This window comes from Lissotriton vulgaris, chromosome 8 (assembly GCF_964263255.1).
Source record: "Lissotriton vulgaris chromosome 8, aLisVul1.2, whole genome shotgun sequence".
Lineage (NCBI taxonomy): Eukaryota > Metazoa > Chordata > Amphibia > Caudata > Salamandridae > Lissotriton > Lissotriton vulgaris.
In genome coordinates this window covers 1,428,267,525-1,428,285,933 of record NC_141696.1, presented here as the reverse complement: position 1 = coordinate 1,428,285,933, position 18,409 = coordinate 1,428,267,525, and the positions used below count along the sequence as shown (strand labels likewise).

The 18,409-nt window shown below is 41.1% G+C and overlaps 1 protein-coding gene across 1 annotated transcript in view; it reads right to left on the bottom strand.

The window, feature by feature from the left end:
- Window positions 1-10,396, bottom strand: part of LOC147698870 (uncharacterized) — a 352,061-nt gene extending 341,665 nt beyond the window's left edge. Inside the window, exon 1 of the mRNA XM_086935488.1 lies at window positions 10,291-10,396. Coding sequence (XP_086791614.1) covers window positions 10,291-10,375 — 85 coding nt within the window. The 5' untranslated portion in view covers window positions 10,376-10,396. The remainder of the gene's footprint in view (window positions 1-10,290) is intronic.
- Between the last annotated feature and the right edge of the window lie 8,013 nt (window positions 10,397-18,409).

Sequence of the window (18,409 nt, the reverse complement as noted above, 5' to 3'; positions counted from 1 at the left end):
TGCTATTCTCCCCTGCGCTCAATTCGAAACAAAAAGAATGAATATACAAACACAGAAATAAATAGTGTTTGATCCTCAGTTGATAAAGTGCAGCAGCGCTATTTCTTTTTAATACATACCTTTTTTGAACATCCACAGAAGGGTTGACATTGCTGACAACAAGGCACACATTTATTTGCACCAAACCAACTGGAACAATCTACTGTACAGAGTGACATAAACTCCTCGTTCCCTCCGATTAAGTGCATCATACCAACATCGTCTCTAGTGTAAAGTCTGAAAATGGACTTAAAACCACAAATTTGCCTCAAGACATATTACAGCCATCTTAAGATAGTGTAAATACCATTCATGCACAGCTTATTCCCCGATGCATGTGACCACACATAGCCACTACATGACCCCGAAGCCCAAAGTTCATGGGATGATTCATGGGAAATGTCTTGGCAGATAGGTGCCAGGCATTACATAGCTGGCAGGATGAAGGGTGCGAAGATCGTGTCAGGTCAGAAGGAGCCGAGGGGGGAAGAGAGACTTGTGGTTTAGGAAAGTCGTGATTAAGGAAAGTCGTGGTTCAGGATTCATCGTGGTTCAGGATTCGTTGTTCAGTCGTTATAAAAACGTCGTTGTTAAGGATATTTCTCCCAATACTCATTGTTGAGCTTTCTCATTTTGCAAACCCTCTCAAAGGCTGTAAACCATTTTGTGATATCATCACTCTCAACATGTTTCGTGACAATCTCGTTGAGGATTTTGAGATCAAACGTTTCCTCCATATATCTATTTACCTTGTTTCTGCCACCATTCGTGGGTGCTAGACCCATCTGAGCCTTTTCTTTCTCCATAGACAGGATTCTGGTCTTCAAGGCTACTCTTCTGGCTAGTCTCCGCAGGGTCCGGATCAGGATCCTCTAATGCTTCTTGTGCCTGGTTTGGCCTGTCCTGCCTCCAGGTACAGTTTTAAGTAAGAGGTTTCTACTAATATCCTCTTCCTCTGGGGTGTCTTCCACATGAGTACTGTTAGCAGTCTCATCTTCACTGACATGGTTATCATCACTGTTTTCACTGTGTTCTTCTCTTGCTGCCTGGTCTCTATCAAACTCAGAAAGCAACCCCTGAAGTTGTGCTTTTGTTGGTCTACATCCAGTTGTAAGTTTACAAGCCTTGCAGAGGAAAGGTCTTTTAGATGCTTCAGACTAAGTTGCAGGTAAGGTGTCAGGTTGAGTACCTCAACTCTATCCTCTGAGGTTGACATGTTTACTGTAGTTAGGACTTTTTTGGAAAATGTAGAAATATTCTAACACTGACGTTTAAGGCCCAACTACTAGTATACCGTTTTAAAGCTCGAATACAATGGACTGGGGGATTTAACATAATGGCCTAACAGTTCAGATTAGAATGATTTGGAAGAATGAAAAATTGAATACCTCTCAAAAATGTTTTTTAATAAAGTTAATTGTGGGTTTCTTTGTGAAATCATCTATCAACCAAGTGGTAACACAGTCTGGTATCCCACAGCTGATCCACCAATGTAGGAAGCACGCTGTTTATGTAGTGTACAAAAATAGAGGTACACTATGAAGAAAGTCAACACAACCCTTATTGGTTTACAGGTCTTAAATTAATAATCCCAAATGCTCTCTTTTGTAGTGGTATGGGTGAGCAGTTCAGGCTTATCAGAGGGTAGTGTTAAGCAAAACAAAGAGTGAAGAGTGAAGAAACGAGACACAGGCTCTAGAAGAACCTCCAGACCCATTTAGAAAAATGACAGGTATTTTTATGTATATTTTAACACCAAGATCTCCATAATTGAGCGTGTACTGTTCAAAATATTCGTTTTTACAGATAAGCAAAAATATCGCACAAATGAATTTTCTACACACTAATGCTTTTCTAATGGAGAAAGAAACATATATTTGTGGACAATTACTTGCAATCATATTTCGTGGGTTCCCTTAAGGGCTTAATGTGCTAAGGGGGTAAGGTCCAAAGAACCATTAGCAATTCGGGTTTCCCTGCCCTTGAGTGTATGGGTGCAGAGATGCTGAACGAGTTGGTAGCTGTGTGCTACACCATAGGCAAAGGAGATGGCGCACCTAGAAACAGGCCGCAGAGGGGGACTTAAGGACAAATCCGGGAGCTCTAATGGGTAGCTCAGTTCATGAGAGTTTTGGGAGAAGGGACGCAAAGTCGGTTGTCCTGGACACGGGCCAGGGAGCTCGGGTGCAGAGGGTTTTGGTCAGTGGGGTCCCTGCGTCACGGGCACTCACTGTTTTTGGTCAGCCCTGCAAATGGAGGACAAAAACAGGGCAGGTGGGACACAATCAGTGCTGGCCCCTGTGATGTTGAAATTCCTAGTTGGCTAGTCAGTCTTTGCAGTGTTGGATACTGGATTGGACTTAAAACAATCTTTGGTTGCTGCGAGGGATCCGGTACCCTGGGTATTGGAGCAAGGCAGCTCCTCGGGGTCCTGGCATCTTCACACTTGGTGGAAAGATGGATCTTCACACTGAACTGGATGTTGCAATCAGTGCCTGCAAGTTCCAGGCATGTGGTTCCTCCACTTCAAAAGGAGATGCTTCTGGTGTGGCAAAGTACAGGTAGCCCTCCAAGGCTTTTAAAGGATTCACCAGAACAAGTCAGGTTGTCGCAATTATCAGGACAGAAGCAGGCAGGCAGAGTTTGGTTCCAAAGTCCACCGGTAGTCCACAGTTCTCGCTTCTTCTGCTCTCATTTGTCCTTCTTCTTCTTTTTCAGGTGATTCTGAAGTCCTGGTATTAGGAGGCCAAATAAATACTAAATGTAAGGGCATTAAGTAGAGTAACGATTCGTAACCAATGAGCTAATTACCCTTGGGGTCACTACACACCCTATATGACCACTTCCTAGGTGGAGAAGGCATAACCATGTACCAGAGTCTCTAATTCCACCAAAACCAAGATGGCGGAATCCTTCTGTCATGGAGAACATCAGACAGTTTACCTTAGAGGTAGGCAATGCGTATGCTGGAAAAACCTGTTTTTAATGAACTTTGAACAAAAAAGAATAAACATAACTAACGCTGATTGAACAGGACCTCTTTTTTGATTCTACACTGGACCTTTTGTTTATCCTTACTCTGTGTGAATCCTATTTATACTGGTGACAATAGCTTAATCCTGTATCCGTGCAATACGCACACAAAGACTGCAATAATTTAAATAGATTTTGGTGTGCTGTCAATAGAATCTCACCTTCAAGCATTGTATTTGGTTGTACAATTTTGTGCACCAATATAGCACCTTTAGGTAGTAGGTGTTTTGAGTTCCTTAAGCACCCAGTGTATATTATCTTGACCATATTTTATCACAACGCATAATTATTAATTGAAATATATTGTTGTATATGAATGTTGCTGACTTTTCCAGTTTTTGGACACTACTACCTTCTCTTATTGATTACCTTAGAGGTGTGACTATGCTAGTTGTGCACCAAACCTCCTTGCATAGCTAATTTCCAGCCTGTCCTGGTGCCAAATGGGCCTCAGGGCAGGGAGTGGCTTCTCCCAGGTGTTAAGGAAACCAGGGTTGCATATCAAAGTCAGTTGGGGCATTGAAGCTCCTGGCCGTGATATGCTAAATCACTAGCCATCATGCTATGGACGTCTACACACCTCCTACCAGAGCAGGCATTGTTTCTGACCTCTGAGAGTGTGGGCTCTTACCTCCAGAGGGTCAGAAGCCCCTCCATGGTGGCAGGCTGGACAATACCAGTCAGCCATTTACACTAAGAGGCTGGTAGGTATCCAGGGAACACCTCTAAGGAGCCCTCTGGGTGCATGTTTTAATGAATCAACTCTTGAAGGAGTAAGGATTTATTATGACAAGGTGTTTGATACCAAACACCATATGTTTCAGAAATATCATCACCTAGCTGGCAAACTCATAATGACCAGTGCCCAGTGCATATACTTAGGATGGCTTCCCTGTTCACTTATTCTATCTACTAATAGAACTAGATGGCACCAGGGCATATCTGCTCGTACAGATATGTCCTTACATGTAATATAATGCATACTGCCTAAGAGTTATAAGGCCTTCTATAGGGGTGACTTGCATCTATTACATGCAGTGACTGTAGGCATAGCACATAAAGTGTGTGCCATGTTGTGTTCTCTCACTTGTTTGTACAATTTCACAAAGCCTTTAATGGCAGTCTGCAAGAGTTTGGTGATGGTTTTGTTAGAGTGGCACAATACATGCTGTAACCACTAGGGACCCTCTTCAGTACCCATGCCCTAGGTACCAGGGCTGCCATTTACTAGGGACTTGCAGAGGTGCTAAAGGTCTAGCACTTGGGGAACAATGGCACAGCTACCTTGTTGTACAGAAAGAGCTCTGGAACTGTGGACCTGGTTAGAAGGAATCCAGTGCACTTTAGTTAGAATTGCATCAAATACCAAGCAAAAAGTAAAGGTGACTATGTCAGAAAGTAGCACTTTCCTCCATAGATCATGATTATTAAGCTACCCGTTACTCACTGAATGCCCTCCTTTCCTCTGTTTCAACAATGTATAATGCAAACTGACATTTCCCCATCAGCGATGCTGTTAATGATAACATTGAATGCTCTTATGTCAGTTGTGTTTCAGAATGCCAAAAAAGCCAGCAAAATTATAGCTATATTTTTGTAAGATTATGTTCAACATTCGATAATCTGATTATCATTTTTGCTAGAGAGTCAACTTTAAAACCACTTTCCTTTCGAGTTTGAAACTGGATAGATGTACCTGACCTTCTTTATCCAAAAACAACAAAAGTTACCCAAATTCCTGATTTTAAGGTGAAAACCCATATGCAGACAAATGTGCGAGAATTAGAGAAAGTACGCGCGCCAGAAAACGGCAGAGTTAGTTAATTGTCTTGTCAGTTTTCTTTCATAAAGAATGTGGTTGGTAAACAAGGGAGGCGCTTGATCACATCTTCCAATGACAATGTGTCACAAAGGGAGCCTCCCTTGTGTACTTGCACTGCACACCTGTTTTTCGGTGGTACAACACAATCTGCTAATTAAACACGTCTTTATTATGGGTTATTTCATTTATTGCTCTGCCTAGAATGACATTTGTCTGGGTGTTTCCTGCTGTTTTACACAGAGAAAGACATTAGTAACAAATAAATTAGAGGTACAAGGGGAGAAAGGTCCATATTGGTATTTGTAACAGAACTTTGGCAAAAGCTCTTTAGGAATGCAATAACATATAAATGAAAATTAAACACACTCAAACAACCTCATCTGTACCATGCAGTAGCAAAGCCATTTTACTCACCTCAAAATTATGAAAAACTGAGTGAGTTTGGTGAATCGAACTCGGCTTCAACTGACTGGATTATGAGTAAAGTTAGTATAATTTCAAACAACATGGTGCAGCAAGGAATCTTTAACCCAGATTGCACAAGCTATTATGTCGTCCTTGCATCACGCAAGATGAGACAAGGATAATGCAAAGGCTTCAGTAAGATCTGCAAAGCTATGCGAGGAGGGATTTCTGCCACCTTGCATGACTGTGAAGAAATGTAATGCAACACAGTGGCTTGCACTGTGGCTTGCACTATGTTGTGTTACATTTCATAGGGGTAGACATTCCAAGGGGATAAACGGGTGTTCCTGTGTATCCACCCATGGAACTTGATGTCATCCCAGATTTACTGAAGGTAGTAAGGCTAGGATTGCACCAATAACATGTGCCTACCATAGAGACGATTACCTAAGAGAAATATCCTTGTTTCTCCTTATTACTTTCTCTTTCTTAGCATGATCCATTCTGCGTCATGCATAGACAAAGGTAATTGTCTCTAGCATTGTTTTTGTGCCAGAAAGTATCCATTCCTGTGGAAAAACAAACTAACCTGTTATAAATATAGGATTGCACCATGGTGCAAGGGTGCCTGCACTGGCAGGACGCAGCATCCAGAGCACCAGCACTAGGAGGGAACAGAAGTGTGCAATATCTGTGGAAAAACAAACATGCCTGTTATAAATATAGGATTGCACCATGGCGCAAGGGTGCCTGCACTGGCAGTACGCAGCGTCCAGAGCACCAGCACTAGGAGGGAACAGAAGTGTGCAATATCTGTGGAAAAACAAACTTGCCTGTTATAAATATAGGATTGCACCATGGCGCAAGGGTGCCTGCACTGGCAGTACGCAGCGTCCAGAGCACCAGCACTAGGAGGGAACAGAAGTGTGCAATATCTTAGCAGATGGTGCATTTCTGCTCTCTGTGTTTCCAGGAATGCGCTGCAGCAACTTTACTTCCTTCCCGGTGTTGCATGAAAGGATAGCACATATGTCCCTTGCTGCTCTGCATTGTGTGAGAGAGCAGAGATTTGTAGATTTTCCGCGGTTTCATTTCACTGGTACACTGTGTGTTGTCTAGCGCCATTGCAGGCACCCTTGTACGATACTCAAAGGGATACCCCCCCTGCACAGAAACCAAGGAGGAATTTTCTTCATTCCATGCATGGAAGTGTAGAAAGGAGAACAAAGACGGGGAACACAATGATTATTTTCCTTGTTATGTCAGTATCTGGAGGGGGACCGATTTGTAACAATCCTGGGTTTACAAACTTTTGAAACTGTGCATTTGTATCAAATCCATACAACACCTATGGAAAATCACTCAGCTCAAATGTAATACAAAGCAGAGCAAGCAGTTATGTTGTGTTACATTTCTTTACATAGCAACGCAAGGTGGGGAAAATTGCCCCTTGCCTGGTTTTGTAAATCTAAGTTAAGACATTGCACTGCTTTGTGTCTCCTTCATGAAGCAAGGACAGCACAACTACTTAACAAATGTGGCAACATTTCCAACATCTTCACCTCATAAAGCTGAGCTTTTTTACTTGTCTAAATTTTAAAGTAAAAGTTTGAAACAACTGTCAAAGGTTTTTTTGGTAATCCACTGAGAGTGAGACACTTGCTCCAAAGATAGAATCAATTCGACCGGAGCAGATTCCTAACTTTGGAAGCTATGGATCTGTGAGCCAGGCCCACATTCAATGTCTCCTTTCCTTATCCAATACATCCCTTGGAACCCATCGTTGAGATCCAAACTTGCTGTTGATATCCACTCATCCATATGCATCTGACACAAATAAATAGCAGCAAATAAACAGAGTCATGTGAATGCTATACAAACACAAGTCATCCTCATCAATGAACTTGTTATTAACAATCTCAAAACATTGATATTTACATATAAATGTATTTTATAAGAATGCTTTGGTACTTGGCCCAGGTGAAAATGGTGTTTATCTTGGGCAGAAAATTGGGTAGGGTTGGTAGAATAGTTGAAGTGAACATTACCTGAATTGCCTGCTTGGTACTTATTTGCATCATGTTCACATTCAGGCATATTTGATATTTTGTGATTATGTTTTATTTTGCTCTATTTCGTTTTGCAATACTCTTTTTTGTCTGACATCAGAAATGCTCATATTTGGTCTTTGTTGAGAAATATGAACAATTAATTTATGATCCATTTCGCATTCAAATCTGCACTCTAGACTTGAAGCCCCACGAGGCTGAATTAGTCCAGTGATGACCCATGTCCACCAACCAACCTGAGGCCCAATCTCCATTGCCGGCTTTATTGTACAGTGCAGTTACATCAGTAATTGTCAAATATATCTTAATATTACGTCATGGATAATATTTTCTCATGCTCCAGAGAGTTATGTGACCTTTTAACCACTAAAGTTTGTATCCACTTCATTTAGCACATGTACATTGATCCTTGTCAAAATGATCTAAATATGAATAAATACGCAGACAATTAACCCTATGAGGCGGTGGACAATCTTTCAGGTCAGCCTCATAACCTTTGTAGTGCGGTGAGCATGAATAGTATGTCCACCGTACTGTTTAAGAGAACCCTTCAGGTGAGTGCACCAGAAAGATTTTCTCTTCAAAAAATAATACTGGAATGCAAGAGAAGAACTACCCTTATAGCTCAACGTCGTTTTTTTCAATCAGTTTGACGCACAATGCACTGATGAGTGAATGGACGTGATTGAAATTACAAGTCAGCAAATGGTTTTACTTTTATCGGTATTTGGGTGTAAATCGCTGCCCCCAAGCAGTGATATAAAAGGGAGACTATGTCCCTATTCAGTGGAACCTATCACTAGGAGATCCCTGCTTGAGAACGGCTTGAGTGATCCTCTAGCAGGGATCCATGCACTAGATAGCAAGTAGTGTGTGAGGCACTCCAGGCATGGGCAAGTACTACCCCAAAAAAGTAGCAATATTTCTGACTCCCTGCAGGGGCGATTGGTGGGATTTCCCATGCAAGTGGAATGACAGAAAGGCAGGATGGCAGAAACTCCACTAGAAATCAGGGATTAAAAAACAAAAACAGGGGTGAGAGAGCAGCTCACCCTGGCATTGGGCATGCCTCTGTCCCAAAACACCCCCAACAAACGTTCTGCCCATCTGATTGCAGAGTGGTGCCATTTACCCCAATCGGCACCTAAGCGGGGCCAAAAAGCCCACTATGTACCAAGGATAACATTTCAAAAAGTAAAAAGTGGCAGTGGTGGCGGCCCTCTTCCCATAATAGTTCTCTATGTTCTTCAAGGGGCAGATTGGGGGCATGTACTCCCAAACTGCCAACCCTGAGCATCAGAAAGCCGACTGAAAATCAAGTATCCACCTCAACCTCTAAGCCTTAACAGCCTTTTTGCCCAACCTGGACCCAAGAACATCCCTATCCCCATGAAAACCCAAAAGGACATTTGTATTCTTTTAAGATAGGGGATGAATCCCAATTTCATCTCACTTTCCATGCTGAATGGCCACTCGATTAAGGCTCTAGGTCAGACAGCAGCCAAGGAACCCTACAAACCCTGGGCATTTCTTATACCTAGAGACCCATACAACCCTGGATGATGTGACTTGCATGGATTTCATTGTGTCACAGGTAGCTGGCCCTGCCTCACTATTGGGGTACTGTTTTTATCGGGAGAAGTGTATAAAGGCGGATGTACGACATTACAACACATGCTTTTACATCGCATGCTTTTACAACGCGGGTTTTACAACGCATATCATTACAACGCATAGTGCTTTGGGGCACTGGATAGTGAATAGTTTAATTTACTATTCCAACTCCAGTCCCCGTGGATAGTAGGGAAGGTGTTGGACAGTAAATTAAACCTATTCCCTATCCTAGTGCGCCCCCCAGTGCAATCCGTTGTAATGGTTTGCGTTGTAAAAGTTGCGTCGTAATGGTAGTGCGTTGTAAAAGTTGCGATGTAAGTGATGTTGCCCATAAAGGCTCGATTCTAGATGCTTTGTGGATCCCAGCCAGATGTGGTTGAGCCCAAGCCCAAATACTACAGCGGCCCACATCATCAATATGAGTCACCATTTATGGTGAAAATTACATTTCTCCATGTTACATTTTGGGGCCTATCGTGTCACAGGTGATATTCTTAGCCATACAATTCTGGTACCATTTTCATCAGGGGAAGTCTGGGAATAAGAAAGAGTAGAACATGTGTTAGCAGCAATTGACTTTCTCTCCATTCTTGCTTTCTAAATGTAATCCATAATGCAAGAAAGAACACATTTTGTGTAATTCCAACTGAGCCAAATGATAATATGGGCAACCCCAAATTCAGAGTTGTACATATAACCACTATTCCTAAACTCAGTATCAAGGGCACATTGAATAAAAGCATAGGTTCTCTTCGTCCCACTTTTTATTCATTAGATTTTACCATCTGAATTACTAATTTGTCAGTCCACAATGAACTATTGCTATAAGCTGCAGCTCAGTTGTTGGCTCTGCATATTGGTTCTTTTAGGACAACAAAAAACACTATATATCCCTACAATCAAAAGTCTTAGAGAGATGAAACACTTTGTTACTTTTGTATATTGACCATGAGGGCAAAATAATTTACAGATGAAAACATTGTCACCCATTCTTATTTTTCCTATTTATGTATCTATTTTTTAAATCGAATATTATACTACCGGAGCATGGAATGGCAAAATATTTTAGGCATACAAAGATGTTCATGAGTGCACCTGGGAATTTGTTAATAACCGCTACAAGTACATTTGTGACTTGGCCCCATGATTTTTAAATATGTGTGCACTGGGTTCTCACATGCAGGTGAAAATAGACAATATGGAGTATTACTGTTTCATAACAGCACATCCCTAAGGCCGGGACCCATAGATTGTGTCAATTTCTAACATATACATCAATGTAATAATTTCATTTATGAGTATACATACCAGTATCTATATCAATCACTGTCGAAACACAGATAAGCTCTGCCGTAAGGGCCAGTACCAGTCCGCAGACAAGCTTCGGTGCCATTGCTGACGAATGAGGGCAGGAGTCTGGGAGTGTCATAAGCAGCTCACAACAAGGTGGCAAATTTATACACTCCATGCTGCACTTCTGCCAAAAAGATTCATGTGATATTTACTTTGGGATGGTGTTCTCTCTAGTCATGCTAGATATTTGTGTTGTATATTTTACTCTTAACCCCATTATTCACAGGTAATTAGCAATTATAATTTTTATTTCCAGCTAGTTTTTGCATTTTACTCGAAACAAATATATGTTCAAGAGAGAATACTAATATTTGCTTCATAATATCAGGTTCTATTGAGAATGCCAACACAACATACCCAGCTTGACACTTCTTGGAACACCACAATAGGGACCCCTCCGAATTGACATATTGTAATGTAATGTAAAGTAATGTAATGTAAACAAGATTTGTAAAGTCCACTGCAACCCATCAGGCATCTTGGTGCTACAAGAGGGAGGAAACAGTAATAGACAACTTTAATCTGAACAGCTAGAGGTCAGTTTTTATTCATTTACGGAAGGGCAAGAGATTGTTTATCTGTCGCAACTCCAGAGGTAGTTTGTTCCAAAGTCTTGCAGCACTAAAAGCTTGACCCCCAACTTAGCTCTTATAGTCAGGGGTACTTTCCCAAAAAAAGCTGAAGAGGACCGAAGGCAGCGGGGAGGGGCATACCAGAAAAATGTACTCTGCAATAGTATGGGGCCCAAACCACGCAGTGCCTTAAACACAATGCAGAGAGATTTAAAATAAATCCTCTGCACTATGGGGAGCCAATGTAGCTCCGCAAGAGCCTGGGAAGAGGAGGAATGCTGAGGTTGCGACAGAGCCAACATGGCTGCCATATTCTAAGTTCTCTGCAGTCTACCTGTTAGAAACGTAGGAGATTCCAACAAAAGAGAATTACAGGAGTCTAACCTGCTCCAAATCACGCTTCTATTGTATCCTAGACCAGGTTGTCAAAACTTTTAGAGGGAGGATAGATAGAAAGCTATGAGACGACTTGAATACAGATACATTTTGAGAATGGGTACAAAGGAGCCGGTAGGCATGAACATCCATGAGGAGATATATACTTTCTTATAAAGTGATGCCTATTAGATGTCTTTTTTACAGAATGATTATGAACCTAGAGTCCTTATTTCTCTGTGTTCTTTATTTGGACTCAGCTATTTGATGATCTGTGCATTGCAGTAATATGCCTTTATAAGCCTTTTAGACTGTTAATTTTCATTTTGTATGTCACCAGGACACGTATTCTAATATTCTATGTCTTCTTATCTTTGTTGTAGCTTATCCAGATGGATTACCATAAAATGACAGCTAAAGAGCTAAGATATCTAATTCCTCATTTTTAAAATTCATTTTTTACATTTACTTTATTATTTTGTTGTTATTACATAGCTTTTTTGCACACACGTGACAGTGTTGTGCACATGTGACCTCAAATCAACTAACCTACAACTATGGTCAAAATTTATTTTTGTTATATAAAATCTTTATCACAGTTGTGTGGCAATTTTTAGGACTGAATGTCCTTTGCATATGCATGGATGACTTGGCACACTGGGGCTGGATATCAACTATAATCTCTGTTTGTAACTTTGGTTCTAAGTTTACAAGTCCTTTTTAATTTTTGCCAGGCAAATAAGTAGGACAAGGTGTCCCCGTTTCATATATTGTGACCTATGCCCAATGTGTCTGAATTGTACTGTACAACCATTCCAAGTGTATTTGCCTTATTTTTTGTTTACAAATATGCATTGTAAACATGTTCTAAAATGGCTGACTGTTTTACTCTAAGACCTATTGCATAGAGTACGCCACTTTCTATAACTATGATGCAAGTAACTTTATTAAATACTTGACTTGTGAACACAGCAGCGTTGTGAACAAGGCTTTTCAGCCAAAACGCATAGACTTCTGCCTTTGCTTTAATAAAATTGAATGAATTACATCTCGACGGAGTGCCGTCTCCTGCTTTAATTTGTTGGAGCTGCTATATATATATATATATATATATATACTAGCAGCCCGTCCCGACGTTGTCCGGGTATGAATTGCTGCCGGCCAGTAGTATATTGTTTTGGGGTACAGAGGTATTTTTAGGGTTCAGGGGTAGGTTTGGGTTTGGGGGTACAGTGGTATTTTAAGGGTTCAGGGCTAGGTTTGGGTTTTGGGGTACAGGGGTATTTTTAGGGTTCAGGGGTAGGTTTGGGTTTTGAGGTACAGGGGTATTTCTAGGGTTCAGGTCTAGGTTTGGGTTTTGGGGTACAGGGGTATTTTTAGGGTTTAGAGATAGGTTTGGGTTTTGGGGTGAAGCGTATATTTATAGGGTTAAGATGGGTTAGTGTTTAAGGGTGTTGGGGTATTTTAAGGAGTAAGGGTGGGTTATTATTTTGGGGTGCAAGGGTATTTAAAGGAAGCAGGGTGGGATTAGCACACAATATGAGACATGGCATGAAGGGTGGAACGTACCACACGCCCCCAGTGTTTGTCACGCCCCCAGCACACGCCCACAGCACAACGCAGACACGCCCACAAGGGACTACTTTGCTGGCACGTTCTTTTACCTTTTGTATATGTGGGTGTCTGCATAGCCTATGTCCTTCTGCTGCAACTGCCCTTCCCAACGCTGTATTGGGTGTTGTGATTGGTGCTGTGGTTCCTGAGATTACCCGCCTCAAAGGTTTGGGCTCTCTCTTTATTATATTAGTAGTGTATATATATATATACAGATATTCCAGGAACTCCGTTTGAATTATCCGTAACAACCAGGATAAAGAACGAACCAGACCCATTCAGGTGAATATTCAAATTTTATTCGTAAGCTACTCTCTCCGCCATGATGCGATTCGGGCCCTTGATCACATGACATGGTTAGCCCATCACCACAATTTATTTAGTGTAAAAACAGGTCATCTGACCATTGGGCCTGTAGACATAAAAAAACATACTGCTGCCTTGCCTCAATACCGATATCTTTTTTGGGTGGCACATTGCTAATATATACATAGTGTGTTGTTAATTTTTTATCACCCCCCATCTCACCCCCGCATTAAAAAACAATGTTATACGTTAATGTCTTACTGCCCGCAAACCATCCCCATGGTTAATGCTGGTATAAAGTGCAGTCACGTCCAGTGTGATCAGTAGATAATTCTCATGCCACACTATTGTCTTGATCTTCTCCAGAAAGTCCCCAGTGTCTCTCAAATAAGAGGCCAAAGCCCTTACATGTTCCTGGAGCAAATGATCTATGTATCTGGAGGTGTTTTCAAATGTCCCTTGTCTGGCCGAAATAATTGGCCTCCCTGGTGGTTTGATCAGATCTTTGTGCACTTTCGGGATCATATAAAATACCGGAATGACAGGGTAATTTGTTTTCAAAAACTTGAGTTCATCTCCACTCAAAAGCCCTTTACTTCTCCAGGTATAAAATTTGGAGTTTAAATCATTCCATGCTGCCTTAGCGGTTTGCCAATCACTCCTGCAGTAACATTGTTTGTCATTGAGCTGTTTTAAAGCTTCTTCCAAATAAAGATGTCTGGACCAAAGGACATTGTTGCCCCCCTTGTCCGAATGTTTGATGATTACCTTATTGTCACTTTGTAGTTTTTTCATCAGACTCCCATAGGCACTGTTGCGTTTCTGGTTTTTATTGCCTATGATCATTGATGTCTTCTGTAGATCTTTATTTCAGCCGTTACCAGTTCATTAAAAACATCAGTGTTATCATGAACTAATATAGGATTAAATGTTGATTAACGTCTGAAGTGTGTTAGCCCCGGGGCATTGTTTCTCAATGCGCTATCATCATCTAAGGTGTCTTCCGTGGCGCCCTCCCTATGTAACTCCTGTAGGTCACAATAAAGTTCATAGTCTCCTGCTGAAATTGACAGAGTCTACCCCCCCTGCGCCGCCACTGGTTGATGTTTTGTGCAGTTTGTTTTTATTGAGAAGATAAAGTTTTCTTAATTTCAACTTTCTGACATACTTAAATAAGTCCAATCTAGTTTGGGCATAGTTAAAGGTACTGGGTGGGCAAAATGTTAGACACAACGAAAGCGTGTTAATTTCCCCTGGACTTAAATGCATATCTGTTAAATTAATAACTGTCATTGCATTCCTTACTTGTGTTGTTAACAGCGGTTCCATCACCTCTGATTTCTTTTCTTCGACGTTTGACTTGCCGCGTTGCTTTGCTGCCCTGCATTGCCTGCGCCACTTGCGCTTGAGGTTATGCCTTTGATTTGCTTTGAGCCAAATATTTGCTTTGAGCCAAATAGTCTACATTCGTATCCTGCCTCTACCATCACTCTCTGTGCTACTACTATTAATTACTATTATTATGAGTCGGTCTGTGTAGGTAGCTAAGCTTGCCCAGTCTGCAAACAGTGTTAAACAAAACTCTGATCCAGGCACTGAGTGCAGTCCTCGGTTGCCCTTGCTGTCTATTCCAGTCTTCTTAATATAAGTGCTTTGACAATTTCCAACAACAAAATGTCAATGTGTCCAACAAGAATAAGCTAGTAATTGGCTTTTTTGATTTGATAGGAGCACATACCATACCGCTAGTGTTTCAGGGACTATTCTGCACATAAAGAAGTATGGACAAGAGAAATAGGACATTGTTGATGATAGGTGCAGTTCGACTTTCCACATACCTCAGTCTGAACAGAAGTTGAACCCCCAATCCCGTGCCTGACTATCTAGTGTGTCTGACCAATGATTACGTTACGACCCAGAAGAACAGAAGAAGACTACCGCCGAGTCCCAACCTATCAGAGTCACGGAAACATGTCCACAATCCAATGCCATCCATGCCCTCAATGATGTTTAAATTCAAGACACCCACAGAAAGACTTGGTCCATGCACCACTCACTACCCCCTGGCCTAATGGAAGAAAGGAAGGCAAACTGGGTGCAGGCCTGAGCACACTGCCTGGCTTCAAAATAGGCCCTTGACCCCCAGCCACATGGCCAGGCCCTGCCTGGACCAGGCCTCAAAATGGCCCCCACACACATGGCCAGGCCCCAACAACACCCCAAAAAGTCAAATAACACACACAAATATCCACAATCCAATGCCATCCATGCCCTCAATGATGTTTACATTCAAGACACCCACAGAAAGACTTGGTCCATGCACCATTAACTACCCCTGGGCCAAATGGAAAAAAAGAAAGGCAAACTGGGTGCAGGCCTGAGCACACTGCCTGGCTTTAAAATGGGCCCTTGACCCCCAGCCACATGGCCAGGTCCTGCCTGGACCAGGCCTCAAAATGGCCCCCACCCACTGGCCAGGTCCCAACAACACCCCAAAAAGTCAAAAAACACGTAGAAAAATCACCACAATCCAATGCCATCCATGCCCTCAATGATGTTTAAATTCAAGACACCCCACAGAAAGACTTGGTCCATGCACCACTCACTACCCCTGAGCCTAATGGAAGATCAAACGATTATCACAAAGCCCTCTGATAAAGGGGGGAACATTGTTGTGTAGGACACTGAAAGCTATAGAACGGAAGCAAATTGTCAGCTAGCAGACCAAAGCAGTTATGAAATTATTGAATGGAAACTTTATGATGAAACCGTTGTTCTTTACTGGAATTACCTTGACGATTGATGGAAATAGGGTCTCTTGGATGATGATGAACGGAGATTGTTGAGGAATAACAATCCCAAGGTACCCTGTATCTACTTTTTGCCAAAAGTGCATAAATATCCTACTAGACCACCAGGGAGGCCCATTGTGTCCTGAAATGGCGGTCTACTAGAAAATACATCAATATTTTTGGATCATTTCCTGGCCCCATATGTCACAGATTTGAGATCGTATTGCTAGGACAGTTCATATATTATGAAACGTATTCATGATATCAAATGGGAGCAGGGATATTTGATGATTTCCTTCACTCATGCCATTAGTGACACAATCTGTATGTTCCTTGACATACTTCTGGTCAAGGATGGCAAATTAACAACTACTTTGTTTTGGGAGGAGACTGCTGGCAACACTACAGTACATACTTGTAGTCATCACCCAACCTCCCTGTTAAACAGCATCCTGTATGGGGAACTATTACGTGCACAAATAAATTGTAGCACAGATGAAACGTATATAAATGAGGCTACCAGTATGAAACAACGCTTCAAAGATCGTGGCTATTCTGAAAAAGTTCTTACTCAGGACAATACAGAAAGTCCACCTATGATAACAACATACAATGTCAGATCTAACAAACTAAGGTCCCTAATGAACGAACATACCACAATAGGCAAAATGGTTGGCAATTCCCCTGCGGTTATTTACAGAAGGCCTAAGTCCCTAAAGGACAAATTGGTCCATAGCTATCTGAATGTGGAACCAAATACAACATGGCTACAACCAATATAGGGATTCCATAAAGGCAATGCCTGTAAGGCCTGTAAATTTATCACGAGTTGTGGCACATACAAAATGCACAATGGGAAGACTAAATGTATCAACAAATTCATTACCTGCACTACTGAATATGAAGTATATTTACTGATATGCCCCTGTGGACTGCGCTACACAGGCAGCACCACATTAACTCTCCAAAAACGCATTCTAGAACATCAGAGAGCGATCACAAATGTGGATTTCAACTATCCCATCGCCAGACATTTCTACGATGCGCATGGAAGTGATATAAAACTTCTCAGCTTCTGTGGCATTGATAGAGTGGGGAGACCAGGAAAAGGAGTTACGGATCCTAGAATCTAAGTACATAATCGATCTCAATTCCATAACCCCCTATGGGTTAAATAAAGAAAAGAATTATGCACCCATATAGGTGTATGAGAATATATATTGTACTCAGGGTCCCATGTTTGCTATTTTTGATCATTGTCCTTGAACGATGAGTTCTTTAAACTCTTCTTACCTTAGAAGGTTTAATTTTAATGAACTGTATCTTTTTCTGGGTGTTATGGTGGGGCAAGGGCTTCCTTGCCACATTTCTACAATTTTATTATAGGGTGCACTGCTCACTTTTGACTGTTGATATGTAGGATCAAGAGGCAATCATGCCTAACTATCCGCCATTGGGCCTTTAAAAAATTGGAACCAATATGTACTGCATGATGTATACAAATTTTGTCCGTAACATGCAATGTCGTGTAAGGACAATTACATTCATGCACCAGGGTTTAAGCACATGATACATCTTCAAGAGTATCTAATGCTTATATTGATACCATAGTAATCCTTCCAAGTTTTATCTACGTGTCCTTTTGCAATAAAATAGAGCACTATATATTCCTTGAATTTTGCTACATTTAAAAAAAATATACTTTTCACACCTAAAACCAAGTGCATTTGTCACCATTTACATGCATTACTTCCTAAATTACCAGCATTACCAGCACCTTAATTTAGAAATTTGAATTGGAGAAATAGTGAAAACTTGACTTGATTTATTTTTTCTAACAGGTCATACTTATGTAATACAGGGGAGATCCATCAATCAATATTGTTGGTCCTCATGACATTAAAATTGTATGAATTGATTACTGTGATGAAATCACAATAGAACGCATTGAACACCATGAAGTTGAAAGATACTGGGTATAACGAAACATACTAATGTGTTGAATTGTTGGCTTGGATAAAATGAATCAGTTCAGTTCAGTTCAGAAAACTTTATTCGGTTATATTTCATAACCATAAAAGTACATAAAATCGCATTAAATTTTTTTTTTACCATCATCAAACATCATTTAGCAATCAATTTAGGAGAAATGATAACAAACTATACAAAGTATTTATACACAAGCAAAGGTCATATTATCATCGTTTTGCGCAAATAAAATACATTCTTAAGAAACGCCACCACGGAAGAAACTGAAAAAATGTCTTCAAGGGTCAATATATCCAAAAATGCAGGGCGACACTGTCTCAAATTCATATACTTTAAAATTGGCATAATCCATCTCTTTCTATGTGTCACATAAAATCTACAAAAAAATAAAATATGAATATCCGATTGTTCAGAGACGTTGTCACA